Source organism: Pelophylax lessonae (genome assembly GCF_965119305.1).
Source record: "Pelophylax lessonae genome assembly, chromosome: 1".
NCBI lineage: Eukaryota > Metazoa > Chordata > Amphibia > Anura > Ranidae > Pelophylax > Pelophylax lessonae.
The window spans coordinates 294,718,045-294,733,224 of NC_138768.1; the positions used below are offsets into that span (position 1 = coordinate 294,718,045).

General features: G+C 40.9%; 1 protein-coding gene across 1 annotated transcript in view; it reads right to left on the reverse strand.

Moving 5' to 3' along the window:
- Nucleotides 1-2,534: 2,534 nt before the first annotated feature.
- Nucleotides 2,535-15,180, reverse strand: part of GRK3 (G protein-coupled receptor kinase 3) — a 539,783-nt gene continuing 527,137 nt past the window's right edge. Inside the window, exons 20-21 of the mRNA XM_082258195.1 lie at nt 13,538-13,651; nt 2,535-4,621 (exon numbers count right to left, since the gene is read on the reverse strand). Of these exons, the coding sequence (XP_082114321.1) occupies nt 4,460-4,621; nt 13,538-13,651 (276 nt within the window). The 3' untranslated portion in view covers nt 2,535-4,459. The remainder of the gene's footprint in view (nt 4,622-13,537; nt 13,652-15,180) is intronic.

Here is a 15,180-nt window from a genome sequence, read left to right on the forward strand (position 1 = left end):
CCTGGTACACACTAAGATTTTCCTATTTAACCCAGCGGGTTGATCAAAACAAATCCCGAAACAAAAAAAAAAAACTGTCAGCTCCGGTCAGAGCCACAGTACTAATGATTCAACATTAGTACAGCGATCTCCCCACTGAGCTGTTGTGTTCTGACAGGGGGGTGGCCCCCCCTGCCAGAAAACACCATTGGCGGAGAGGGCTGATCAGGAGCAGGCCAGCTGCTGGTTTTCCAGCATACTCGTCCCATAGAAGCCAGCCACACGGCCGGCTTCTGTTGGACCAGCTGCCATACACACAGGCTGAATGTTGGCTGGTTTTTATTAAACAGGCCTATGTCGTTCAACATTCAGGCTGTGTCAAGATTGTCACTTCATAGCTCATATACATTTTATGATGCCAATAGGGAAGAAACGCTGGTTCTTTGAGAATTTGGGAAATACTGGAGAAAGTTTCATATTTAAAGAGTTCTGATTTTAGAGTTGCTTTTTGTGTAAAATATTCTTCTAAGCTTTCACAAATTCTGCAATCCTGGATTAGCAGTATAGCTGGAGGAAAGCTTTTTTGTATTATATGCATATACAGAATGTATATACAGTATAAGATGTACAGTCTTTTAAAAGAACAGTGGTGGAGTATGTTTTAGCTAACATGCAATTATAAAATTTTAAATTAATTACGACATGCAGCAAGTATCTAAGGGAGTCGGAGACTATATAATCTACAGTAAGCTACAGGATATCTAGATGGAAATAAAAAATAACAAAATTACCAAATGTTATATTAGGTATGAGCATCACATGGGTATGAGGTGACCGTACAACACCAGCAAAGTGGACACCTGACCATTCAATAATGTTGTGTGAAACTTTCAAGGGCTTTGAAAAATAGTTTTCTTCTTTAGAAATGTGCTTTTTTTTTTTTTTTTTAAACTGTACAATTTTCAATATTGTGCTTTGCCACAGACCTGATCAGTAGACTAACCCATATGCTTATTTCTGTAGACCAGTGTTACTCAACTCCGGTTCCTCAGGGCACATTAACAGGCCAGATTTTACGTATTACCTTGGGGAAATGCAGACTAGAATACTGCAATCACTGAGCAGCAAATGATATCACCTGTGATGTATTTCAGTTTTCTTGCAAACCTGGCCTGTTAGTGTGCCCTGAAGACCGGAGTTGAGAAACACTGCTGTAGACATCGGAGGGAATTCATACTGATAAGTCAACCGTTTACCTACAACACTTGCTCAAACTAAAGCAAATAAATAAGGACATTTTATCAGTAGCAAATACTAAAAAAATTGTGAAAGAATGGTGCCTTAACACCTGTGTGGTTGCACCTTTTCTCTGTTCACTTAGCTTCTGTGTACTTCCTGCAGTACAACTGATTCGTAGAAGTGTGGAACCTGACAAATCCGGTCAGTGTAATCCTTAAATAATTTATACATGAGTACAATCCATATCTAGAGAGAATAAGGATGAGCTAGCAGGGGGGAAATATAATATTTCTCTGGATCACAAGGTGTTCCAAGGTCAGACACCACTAGAGCACAGTATACATGAGTGATATCGTATGAATCGAGGCGAATACATGCAGTCTTCAGCGACATGCTGAGCTAAACTTGAATGTTGTCTCTCACAACAACCAGTGGTGATACATCTTAAATCCTCTGTACTGTAGAGTGAGTAACTGCTTCCAAAGACTGATCTCAGAATCACAAACAAGCAAATGGTTACAAAATAATTAGGGTTCAATGACATTTGCCAAATGAACCCAATGTTTTGCCAAGGGGTGGATCTGATATACATTGAAAAAATGTATGTAAGCCTTTGCACATAAAGCCAGTTCTCTGAACTGGTAAACAGGTTTTCTAGCAAGTATCGGTAGGATCAGAACCTATGAAGTATGATAACCAGTAATTAGCATATTACAAGAATTTTCTGTTTCTAGCCAACTAGAACAAATGATAGTGCAACAATAAAACAAGTTTCCTTAGTCGACTAGTAACATCATTTTTACTTGTGCATGGTAATGATCTTGATAGTGATATGTTTGCCAAGTTCTAAAAAAACAGTAATAGGATTCTTTTTTCTATTCCTCTCTTAGTGATATGATATTTTCTTTAGGTGGTTAGACTTTTATTACTCACATATTATGGAGCCATACTGAGCACAGCACTATGACATTTTACCCAGAAAGTTATTTATATAAATTGTTCACAATAAGGTGCTCTGTGAAGTGATTCATTTTATGAATGAAGTTTGATTATTATTTTATTGCGATGCAGTACTGGTCCTACATATCAGTGCCCAGTCAGTAACAGTCATTGAACCTCCCTCTGCCATAACTTTGGCTCCTACTAACACTTAAAGCACAATAAGAGAATAATCTTGCAGTGATGAATAACCTAGGTTGTGACAAACTGACCTAGGACAAACTAACCTAGGTTATGGAGCTGAATACAGAAATTGTGTCCATAAATGTATTCACTGTAATATGCCATACATATTTCCCCTTCTCACTAGTTTTAAAATAGTTTAAAATATTAAAACTGTTTATCTGGATTTCAAAACATCTTGTTCTGGCACTTGACTGGGTCTATTTAGAGTTTCCAAGGCAAATAAATTATTGTGTTACCATTTCTTGTTGCTTTTTTTTTTCAGAATCGAACCACTGTTGACAACATTAGGGAATGCAAGTTAAAGTAAACTTGCACACAATGAATCTCATTGTTCCCTTTAAAAGTATAGCTAACATTCATTCGCATGTTCATACCAAACACTGCATGTGATTTTAATACAAATCTAGAGATTCATACTTCACAGTAGTTTAATTTTTAGCCAACCAATAACCATTTGACTCCTGTTAATCAAAGAACATCACATTCATTAGACTCCCCTAACCAGTGGTTCATTAATTTGCTTATACAAGGGTGGGTACCACTGCAAGTAATTAAATCTAGGAGGGAAAGTAATGTTGAGTCGCTGGCCTCCCAAGGAACTCCTTACCATGAATGTAAATATAAAATGTAGGATGAGGATGAAAATGACAGCAGTGTTTTCTCTCACGCTATTGTAACAAATTTTTTAAATTAATTATTTACAGATACACTTAGACGTCTATGTTATATATAGTGGATCTGTTTCTAGGAAGTTTTCAAGTCCATTGGCACTTTGCACTTTACTGACATAATAAAAAGGCGGACGCTAAACGATAGGGGCTGCTATGCAGTTGCAATGCCGAGTCACTATTCGAGCAAGGTGCCATTACAGCACCACTGTATTAAGCAGGAAGTAACAACAGAGCGGTCTTATCGTTTTATCCTGTCTAATTCAGGATATACACTCGCAGTGACAATGGTCATAGCTCTGCAGTCTTGTTGACCCCTAATGGAATGACAGCATTAGAGGTTCCAACATCAGACATATGGAAAACAAAGAACAGCAACTTCAGATAGTAAAGACTGATTTAGGAATACAGCATGATGCGTACCAAGGTTATCCAATGTTCTCACCTGCTTTTCACTTAAGCAATAATCTGATTTTATAAACAAAATAAAAATAAGTGCATTTGACCTGAAAAGGAAAAATCCTGTATTTATAATAGCTGTAAACGTATCTGAATAATGAACTTGATTAAAACTGTGCTAAACTGGCTAAAAGACCACTGGACAAAGCTACCATGCACTCCAGTTTACCAATAATTACTCTACTATGATATTTCTACCCTCATACACAGCAAGACAGTGGCAGCCACTATTTTGGTGAACACATAGAAATGGGTGAATATTCTTAGTATGTACATCTTGTAACCACAGGACAGGTAAAAGTCATTGAAGTGCATAACAGTATCATCACACTGCTAGTTCAAAGTCAACAGTGCAAGTTGGGAGGACAAAAGGAAAAGGGGCAATTATGGCAACACTCAGGAAAGCTATCATCTTGCGAACATTCTTATAACTTGGCAACGCCTTCAGAAAACATCCAGGGATATGTTGAAATTTAGACATAAAAATCAACGTAAAAGCAACTACTGCAAAAAAATTCATATTCTTGTCTGGCATACACCAAAGCATGCATATGCCAAGGTTTAAAAAAAAAAAAAAAAAAAAAAAGAGAAGGTCTGATGCCTTGCTTCTTCAGCATTAAGAGATAGGTCATTTAGAGTAAGCCGATGCAATAGAATGATGAGCTATCACTACATTTGGCAATTTTCACAACTCTTCTGTTAGTGAAAATTCATCTTTTCTTTGCCTCGAGCTGTGTGACCTCTTCTAGACTTCAGGCGGCAAGACCAGTCTTCAGTAGACTAGACAATGTGTGATGCAGGCTCCCAAACTCTCTCCTATGTACACCTTGCTTTTGAGGGCCATACAAGTAACTAACAACAATGCTGTAGACCTTGGGCAAGGTGGTTTAAGTAGTTATGCCTAAGAATTCTTGGTCCAGTCCTGCCACTTAAAGGCCATTGCTATTTCTGTGACTGAGCGGTGGTTTAGAGATCTCTACAACAGCAGATCGGGACTTGTTCAGAAACTTTGGAGCCCGACGTAATAGCCTCTGTGCCTCAGTAAATGCTTCAGTCAGTTCTTTCTTCCACTGTACAAACTCTGGATCACTCTACAAAAGCATAGTAAAAAGAAATTAATACTAATACACAACATATAAAACATTTAAAGAGAAAGCGGATGCGTATTTAAAACACTTTGATCAGCCTTTCAAACCCAAGCTGCAATTTTAAAATAAACTCCCGTGTATAGTCTCAAGAATTAAAAAACATTTTTTTTTTTTTTTTTTTAAATCTTAAGACTCTGCATTGGGATTTATGCTTCAAACCTAGAAAAAAAAATGTGTTTTTTCCTACAGCTTACCTGTAAAATCCTTTTCTTGGAGTACATCACGGGAAACAGGGCAGCCATAATAAATACTATCCGGGTTACACGCCACATATAAGTAAATAGACACTGGCAACTAAAATGACAGGAAGTCACCAAAACACTCTCTATCCCATGTGCAAACTAGACCAACGTACCTTTTACCACTTAATCTGGCAATGCCTGAGAATTCAGGACTACTGGAAACAAATTATAACATTCCTCCACGACAACATAGGCTTTCCTCTAACACTGCTACCTAAGACTGGACAGATTCAATAAGCTCTTCTTACATGAAACACTATTTATAGCCAGAAAACGTATCGCCAGACAATGGATGCCTGACCAGCCTCCCGAACTCAGTACTTGGCTGAAAGAAACACCCACCCTACCCTACCACAAATTTATATATAAACACAGAGGCTGTCCCTCCAAATTTAACAAGATATGGGACAGATGGATACAGGCTCCAGAGGTGATTAGCTGTGACTCCTAAGCTAAGCTCCATCATTCACGCAGAAGTGGTTATGGAATCTCTATTGTCCCCATGATGTGTAAAGTTCTGTTCCGACACTTTCTGATCTATTATGCTTATCTTGCACTGCTTATTGTATATTTGGGATATTGTATCCTATGCAAGTCTACATTTATGTCTCATCTTCGGAAATCCTTTTGTTAACCAACTTATTGTATACTTTCATGTATTCTCGAAGGTGAATAATTTTCAATAAAGTTACCTTTTAAATTAAAAAGACAGGAAGTCTCCTTCTATATAACCCCTTCCATACAGTACCTCAGTTTTGCAGCAAGCAATTAACTTTCCAGACAAGAGGGGAGGGACCTCTATGTCCCATGATGTACTCCAAGAAAAAGATTTTACAGGTAAGCTGTAGGAAAAAATCAAATTTTCTTTATCCTACATCACCGGACACAGAGCAGCCATAATAATTACTATCTGGGACATCCCAAAGCAATGCACTTGAGGGGAAGGGGACACTGAATATGAAAACTGCCATCAGACTGAAAAGATCTACATAGCTGCCTGCAGCACACTGCAGCCAGATGCAGAATCTTTTCCGGCCCCAACATCCACCTGATAAAATCTAGTGAATGTATGTACTGAAGACCAAGTAGCAGGTCCTGCAAATCTGAGCCATACAAGCTTGATGGCGAACTGCCCATGAAGCACCTACTCTTCTGGTAGTGTGCGCCTTTACCTGAAAAGATGGAACCTTCCCCTTTAAACCATATGCCTGGATAATAACCTGGCGAATCCACTGGGAAATCCTATACCTAGATGCTGCCTGTCCTTTCCTGGGCCCTTCTGGCACCACAAAAAAAAAAAAAAATCGGTCTTCCGAATCCGAGCTGACATCTTCAAATAGACCTTAAATGCACGCACTACATTGAGAGAATGTAACAACATTTTCTCTGCTGTTTGAGGATCTGAAAAGAAGGAAGGCAGTGTAATGTCTTGATTCAAATGAAAAGCGGACACCACCTTGGGCAAAAATTCAAGGTGTGGACGTAGAATAACCCTATCTTGGTGCAAGATCCAAAATGGCTCCTTACAAGAAAGAGCTGCTAACTCAGACACCCTTCTAGCTGAAGTTACTGCAACCAAAAAGTCTAACTTTCTTGTCAGAAGAACCAGAGGAATGTGCTGAATGGGCTCAAAGGTTGTTTCTGTAGGACTGCAGGACTAAACTTAAAGAGGAAGTAAACTGGCTCAAAAAAAATGTAAAAAAATAAATAAATCTGTAAAGACAAAGGCATAATGAGCTAGTATGCATCGCATGCTAGCTCATTATGAATTACTTACCTAAAAATGAAGCCCTCACAGTGCCTAAAGGACGGCCGACATGTTCGGCCATCCTGCTTCCTGGATCGCGTCCTCCGGCCATCTGATTGCGCGCGGGAGCCGCAGTTCATGGCACTAGGCTCTGAAGGAACGGCACAGGTGGCCGTTCCTTCAAAGCGCATGCGCCGATGACGTCATTGGCTACATCCACTGTAAATATCTCCTAAACGGTGCATGTTTAGGAGATATTTATAGCACCTATAGGTAAGCCTTAATATAGGCTTACCTATAGGTAAATGTCAACAAAGTGGGTTTACAACCACTTTTAATCCCAAGGACAATGGATGCCTAACTGGCTGGAGCATACGGGAATGTAAGACTTCCAGACTCTATAATAAATGTTCCTAGAGACTGGTTTCCTAGCGTTTATCATGGTAGAGACTGCAGGACCAGAGACACCCCTCTCCCTCAAAATCCTGGATTCAATAGCCAAACTGTCAAATTGACCGACTGTAAAGCAGGATGGAATATTGGACTCTGAAAGAGCAGATCCGGACGCAAACCTTAGAATTTGCGCGTACCAAATTGTCCTGGGCCAAGCTGGAGCCACCAGGATTACTGGTTTCCCTTCTTCATGAATCCTGCGCAGAGGTCGTGGCAGCAGCTGGACCGGGGGAAAAGGCATAGATCAGGGAGAACTGTTTTCAGGGAGTCACCAAGGCACCCACTCCGACTGTGAGCAGATCCCTGGTCCTGGACACAAATTTGTCCAACTTGCTGATGAACCTGGATGCCAGGTCCAGAACCCCCAGCGTTGACAAATCAATGCAAAGATCTTGGGATGTATGGACCATTTACCTGGAAATATCTGCTGGCGACTCAAAGTCTGCCTGCCAGTTCTCTATTCCCAGAATAAAAACTGCCGACAGGCACAGAACAAGTTTCTCTGCCCAGGATAGGATATGACCTACCTTCTTCTGGGCTGACTGATTGGACCCTGACTGGGCAATACTATAGTCTGGTTGTCCAGAACCTTAAAGCCAGACAAAGTGCTTGAATTTCCAAGATATTTATGGGAAAGCTCCCTTCTAACCAGGACCATTTCCCTTGGACAGTGGCTTCCTCCAGAACTGCTCTAGCCAGAGAGACTGGCATCTGTAGTCACTAGCTTCCAGACTACTGGAAGAAAGGATTTCCCACTCTCCAAATTCCTGGCTACCAACCTAGACTCTGATGTACCCTTGGTGATAGAAACATGCAACAATCTAGGGCCGGGATCTTTTTGCTCCAGGCTGACAGAATTTTGTTCTGTAAAGATCTGGCATGGAATGGGGCATAAGAATCTGCTTCAAACGAAGACACCATCTTCCCTAGCAACCTCATGCAAAGACGTACAGAAGGATACTTCTTCCCTCTTATGATCCAGACAAGATCCTATCCTTCAGGGCTACGACCATTCTTGGTGGCAAAAACACCTTTGCCTGAACTGTGTCCAAATGGAAACCCAGATATTCTAGACTCTGAACTGGCTGCAACGCTGACTTTGCTAAATCCAAAATCTAACCCAGACATTCTAAGAGCTGAACTGCCCGGAACACATTATGGCTTAAAGTAGAAGCCGACTGATCTATGAGTAATAGATCGTCCAGGTATCCTACAACTGCTATCTCTTGAGATCTTAGAATTGTCAATACTGGAGCTAGGGTTTTTTTGAACACTAGTGGAGCCGTGGCTAGCCCGAAGGGCAAAGCCATGAACTGAAAATGTCAGTCTTCTACCGAAATCTGCAGAAACCTTTGATGGGACTGAAAAATTGGTACATTAAGGTATGCATCTTTGATGTCTATGGATGCTAGAAATTCTTCTTGCAGAGAAGCCATGACTGCGCGAATTGGCTCCATTCGAAATGTGCAAATGTTTAAAAACTGGTTCAGGGCTTTGAGATCCAGAATAGGTCTCACGTCTTCATTTGGTTTGGGGACTACAAAAAGGTTTGAGTAGAAGCCCCTGAATTTCTCTTCTTCTGGAACCTCTGTAATCATTGCTTGTGACCTTGGATGGTCCAGAGGCAGGAAAAAGGATTTTCTTTTTCTGCAGGTATGTTTGACCTTACAAACCAAGGATGAGGAAACACCCAGAACTCTAGTTTGTACCCCTGCCAGACCCAGGCATCCGAGAATCGTAGTAGCCTTCCCCCCACCCGACTGAGTGGGGGCATCCCTTTATAAGGTAAATTTAGAGCTAGGCTTGGTAGGCATCTGGACCCAGGGTTTCTTCTGCCTTTGCATTATCTACGTGACAGATTACATTTCTGTTTACAGAAGAAATAGCAGCATCAACTCTAGGCATACTCCATTTCTTTGTGAATTTTTCCTCCCAAGGATACAACAGAGAGAACCTTTTGAGAGGAAAAAATACTCTATCAGGGTGATCCCAATCAGCATACACTATCTGCTTTAAAGGTAGATGTAAGGGAAAAGTCTGAGAGTTTTGTGGAGGGCTGAATGAGCCTAATGATGAAAGGATTACCCACTCTCCAAATTCCTGGCTACCAACCATCCTAAATAATTTTCAACTTCAAGCCTATTTGTAAGTCATCATATATACATTTTTTCCTGTTTTTTCCCCATGTTTTGGGATAAGCTCCATGGATACTTATGTATACACTTTTTTGCAGACCTATGTCCTGCATCCACTCCTGAGGAAATGCGATTTATGCATGAAACGCGTCAAGTGATTTTCGATGCAGCTCTACTACCAAAAATCAATGTACTTGGTTTCCATGAATGTTATGTTGTAATTTTTTTGAATGATGTACTGCATTTACTTGTTGTCTATGTATTTTTATATATACTGACTTATCTTTTTACATGCAATTTTTTTCTGTATACGCTATGGTTTTCCTGTCCTTGATCCGATAATTTATTAAACATGATTTTGACACTTTTCATCAGATGTTAACCATTGCCTCATTTAAAGTTCCCAACCCCCCTCTTTTTCTAATTAAGAAAAAGAGACTTTAGAAATCTCTCGGAGAAGTAATTTAAATCCAGACTGGACCATTTCAGTGAGAGACTGAATTATTTATCTCTGGGATTGAGAGGCTGAGAATGGATTCTCAGACCCTGACTCCCCAGAAGTGGAATCCTCAGCTTGACCTTCTACTAGGTCATTTAAAGCTATTTCTTCCACATCCTCTGCCCAATCCTGAACAAAAAAGGGGGGGCTCAGGTGAGGAGGATCCATCACATTTCCTCCCTCCTTGTGATACTGAAGCAATCATGCCAGCAATTTTTCCCTCAAGGCTGGCTAAAGCGGACGCCAAATCGTCCTTAGTGACGTAGGCTGAGACAGAAACACTAGATGTAGCTACTATGCCTGACAACCGTAATAGCTCAGATTGGCCAGTCACCTCTGGCCTCTCAGGGGAGGTTAACACAGAGGATGCACGGCTAGGATTTTCCAATCCTGACGGCGGCACACTTGTGCCCCTTCCCACTGCCCCCCCCACTCCTTTTCCGGGAGGACATTTCTCTGGACAAGAACTTGAGGTGCTACTTTAGTGTACCCAAAACTTGTGTCAAGCTGTAACAACTTTTCACATACACAACACATTACCCCCACAGTAACAGAACATGCATTCATCCACCCACAGTGACTGACACCCAGCTTCTGTCTTAACTTTAAGCCGCAGGGAACACTCCTCAAATGCCACGGCGTCTATGCCCCTTACTGCGCCTGTGCGGCGTGCACGTCTGCTCACCACGTGCACGCTCAGTGCGTCATGGACACGCCCCCCCCTTGCTCCTCATGTACGAAAAATAGGGCTGTAGTAGCGTTTGCGCTCCTGCATTCCTATAGCACGGCAGGGGATGGCCACCGAAGGCGCACCCTGCAATCTGAGCCACAGAGGCTAATTGGATGCGTGGGCAGGATATACTAGATCCGCTGCGCGCCAGGCTTCAGGGGGGTTGGCTTGTGCAGAAGAAATGTGAGGCATCCAAGGTATGCATGCCATAGCTGAATACACATCACTGCCCTCTAGTGGAGAAATAAAACCATAGCACCCCGTATCTGTTAAATTTCATAGGTAACAGTGCAACATATGGAAAGTTTACTAATCCTGCTGCAGGACTCTGCATATAGCTAGAATCCAATCTTCACCCATCATGGCAGGTCCTGTCACCAGGTCCCCCTATAATCTTGGGGCCACTCCCTTGGACCTGTAGGGCACCCTGCCGGATCTCCTTTGGAGTCAGTCTTACCAAGGGTCCAGATCCCAGGGTCCAGCACCCAAGAGGGTCGCATTACAGGCAATACCTCACTCTTCCTCTACTGAGGCTCAGGTGCCATTCTTTTAGTCTTCCACTTTCCGATGGATCCAATTGCCAATCCCCTTGGATCCTGCAGGATCTTATCTGGGACTGTAGCATACCCTTAAAATATGGAGAGCTTCTCCAACCATTACCATCACCTCTAAGACACTGGCGAAAAAATTGAGGTACTTCCTGTATGAGAGGGGTTAAATAGAGGGGGACTTTCTGACTTTTTAGTTGCCAGTGTCCATTCACCTATAGGTGGCGTATAACCCAGATAGTAATTATTATGGCTGCTCTGTGTCCCGTGATGTACGATAAAGAAATCATTAACTTGGGTAGGTAAAGTTAAAGTAGGAATTGTATTAACTGCTACAGGGAATACCCGCTTTCCCTTAAGCCATTGGAGCTCTTGTTTTTGCATTGAAACTTTCTTTGCAAAAGCTGAGAATAAAAATGACTTTAAAACTGTTTATTGTAGCCATAGTATCAAGGGCCTTCTGAAAATGTAGCATCCCTTTAATTCCCTTAATTAAGCTTGTTTGGCTGTACTTCTCCTGTGGACCACAGGAGTGCAGGTCATTCTGCTCTCCTGTGACCCGCTGCCGCTTGACCTTACCAAGCTGGTCCAGAATCAGGAAAAATCGTGACCATATGGTTGGAATCTGCCCACATGCCTGGACCAGCACCTGGCTCAGCCTACATAGTTACATAGTTAGTGAGGTTGAAAAAAAGACACCAGTCCATCCAGTTCAACCTAAGATGTGTGTGTGTGTTTGCTGTTAACCGTACATTGTATACCCCTCTATGTTGTGGTCTTTTAGATGCCCATCTAATAGTATAGTTACATAGTTAGCCTCTCAGCATCAGTTTGAAAAAGTTATTTTCAGTACATTTAAAATCACTGGGGGGGGGGGCGCAGTGCAATCACTGCGCTCCCCCCAGTGATTTCAAATGTACTGAAAATAACTTTTTGTTTGCAATGGAATCCAAACAGCGCCCACTATCATTTCAGTAGTGCAAAGTTCAAAATGGAACAAGGATTCCTATTACTCTGGGCAACATTTGCTCATGTTAGCACACTTTCATACACAAGCCCCTATCGTTTTGTTGTCACACAGATCTAAAGACTACTAGCATCTTGCACTTGTGTCCATTTATCTCTCATTACCAGACCCTGTCTGTTCTGTCTGCTACTACCACGACATTTCCCTTTTGTTTCTATCTGCATATTTTTTGTACAGAATACTATATCAAGAACACCTATATTTTTATAAAGATTCTTTATGATTACATTTTTACAAATGGATTTGTATAGCTTTATCAGTGATTTGTATTGTATACAATTATCTTTCTAGATGCCTCTACTGTGCATGAGCTTCTTTATGTTTTAATACTGAAAAATGCAATATGCATTGTATTTGGTTTTCTTTGAAAAAATTAAAAGAATTAAAACCACCCTACACTTTCACAAAAAAATGACTAATACACAAAGCATTACCTATACTTAAAATATGGTTTAAAGTGGTATTACCCAAAAATAAAGATTTTGAATATTGCAGCTTACCTGTTAATCTGACCAACTAAGTCTTATTATTCAACTTCCTTTAACAGACCAAACTGTCCACCAAAAATTGCATTTAGAGGGTTCAGGCAAACTAACACTGATAGAGGTGCTTACAATGGTTGGTCAGCTTTTATTCATTACTGTAAAAGCGTTATCCCAAAAGGAAAAAACGTAAAAACGGTTAGCTAGAATTGGTCTTTAATTTGTTAGATAATTACATAGATGGTGCAAATTTCTTACATGCAACCATGGGTTGCAGAAAAGAAATTTGCACAATTCCCCCATTAACACAGACAGTGCTGTCAGGGGAATCCCTCCTGTTGAGCCATTGTCTGCTCAGACAAGACAGTGATTATTGATAGCGGCTAAAGCAGCCGCTAGCGATAATCACAAGTAAATCTAGCAGGGTGGTTGTACCCAAGTTGATAAACTTAGTACATTCAGCCTGCCCACACACGGTTCGGATCTCAGCCGGTTGCTGCTGAACCAGCCAAGATTCGAACAGTCTATGGCCGGGATCACACTACCCTCTCCCCCAGATTGATAATGCTACCATCCAAAGGCATCTCCTCTAGTGGAGTGGAGATGTATGTGTTACTGGCTGGATCACCGGGTGAAAATAAAGAAGGAAAAAGCCTAGAAAAATAAAAACGCAGCACCCACATTTAAAGATTGAGAAGTTGCAATATATTACCCTTTTGTTTTTGGGTTTAATACTGCTTTTATTAACATTTTTAAATATTATACTATTGTATTTGCAGCAAAAACCCATTTCCCACAGTCTTTTCAAATGTATATCATATTTTAGATGATCTTATGAATTTCATTTTAGCTTTTAGCAAATGAAAAAAGCAAAAACAAAATCTTAACTTTAGATGACTTGATTTGATAAATAGTGAACACAATATAATGAAGATTAAAAATATTAAGAAACGGTAATAAGAGGTCATTTAGTATTCACAGATAACAGTGATTTACCTCACACTGCAGAACAAACTGTTTTGCTCCTTTGATCTTTAACAGGATACATTTCTTGTCCTTGATCTGAGTATCTTCCACAGACACTATCTGTTCCATTGTCAATAGATTTTGCTGCATGATAGGAGAAAAAATAAGACATGGATATGTGGGAATTAGATCCAACACTTTAAAACTCTGTATTAGACAACACCATATTATATATATATATATATATATATATATATATATATATATATATATATATATATAAAAACACTATACCCTAAAGGAATATAATTCAAATTACACCTCTTTGAAAAATTAATACTAAAAACCACAAGCTAGTGTGGCACGACAGACAGATACAACTGAGATCTGTATCTACTCAGATATTTCTAATACTTAGTAAAACTAGAGATATAAGTTAGCTACTGCAGGAGAATACACTATGCAATTACCTAATTCAATCCTTAAAAAAAATCTTTAACCAGATGTGAACACTGGGCGTGCTACACAGAACACAGGGTGCGTGTAGTACACCTTTGTCCGTCTGCCCCACTCTAGGCCCCCCTTCATGCTTGCCAGAAATTCCCAGCTGTTAAAATTACAGCTGGAAGGTGCTACATAAATACAGCAGCTGCAATAGTTCATGCTGTCAAAAAATGGACCAAACACTGTTCAGACGCAAAATAGGGATACATAGTAACCTTGTTACTTTTCCATCTACTGCTTTATTCATCTGCAATTCAAAAGGAATGACAGAATATGCATATGGTGTCAGTTAAAGCAAACTAGCAATTATAAGAAAAATATTTTTTTTTTTAACCACTTGACCTCTGGAAGATTTACCCCCCTCTTTCCATGACCAGGCCTTGATTTGCTACACGGCACTGCAATAATTTAACCACATCCCTCCCGGCCTAAAGCATAAGGACGGCCAGGCGGTGTCTCTCCCATTCTAATTGGATGTCATATGACATCCCTCAGAACAAGCCTCTCTTGCGCACCCTCGATAGTGTGTAGCGATTGGTAGTGGGGTGTGTCACTCCAACACACCGCATCACTGATCACAGTAAAGAGCCTATGAGGTAGGCTCTTTACCATGTGATTAGCTGTGTCCAATCACAGTGGATCACAGCATAACTAGGAAGTGCTGGTTATTGGCATTCCTCTATTCATGCTGAGAGGGTGTGAATAGAGGAGCGCCGAAAAGTGTCTCTCCTGACAGGGGGTTCTGCACTGATAATCAGTGCAGTGATTATCAGTGCAGCCCCATCAGCGATGCCCACTAGAGCCTATTAGAGCCCATCGGTGCCAATCATTGATGCCCACCAGTGTCCATCATTGATGCCCACCAGTGTCCATCATTGATGCTCACCAGTGCCCATCATTGATGCTCACCAGTGCCCATCATTGATGCTCATCAGTGCTGCCCATCAATGCCCATAAAGGCTGCCCATCAGTGCCACCTATCAGCGCTGCCCATATCAATGGCCATCAGTGCTGCATATTAGTGCTTCATACCAATGCCGCCTATCAGTGCTGCATATTACTGCCTCCTCATCAGTGCCACCTCATCAGTGCCACCTCAGTGAAGGAGAAAACTTATTTATAGAATTGTATACCAAAAACTAAGAAAAACTGCTTTTTTTTCAAAATTT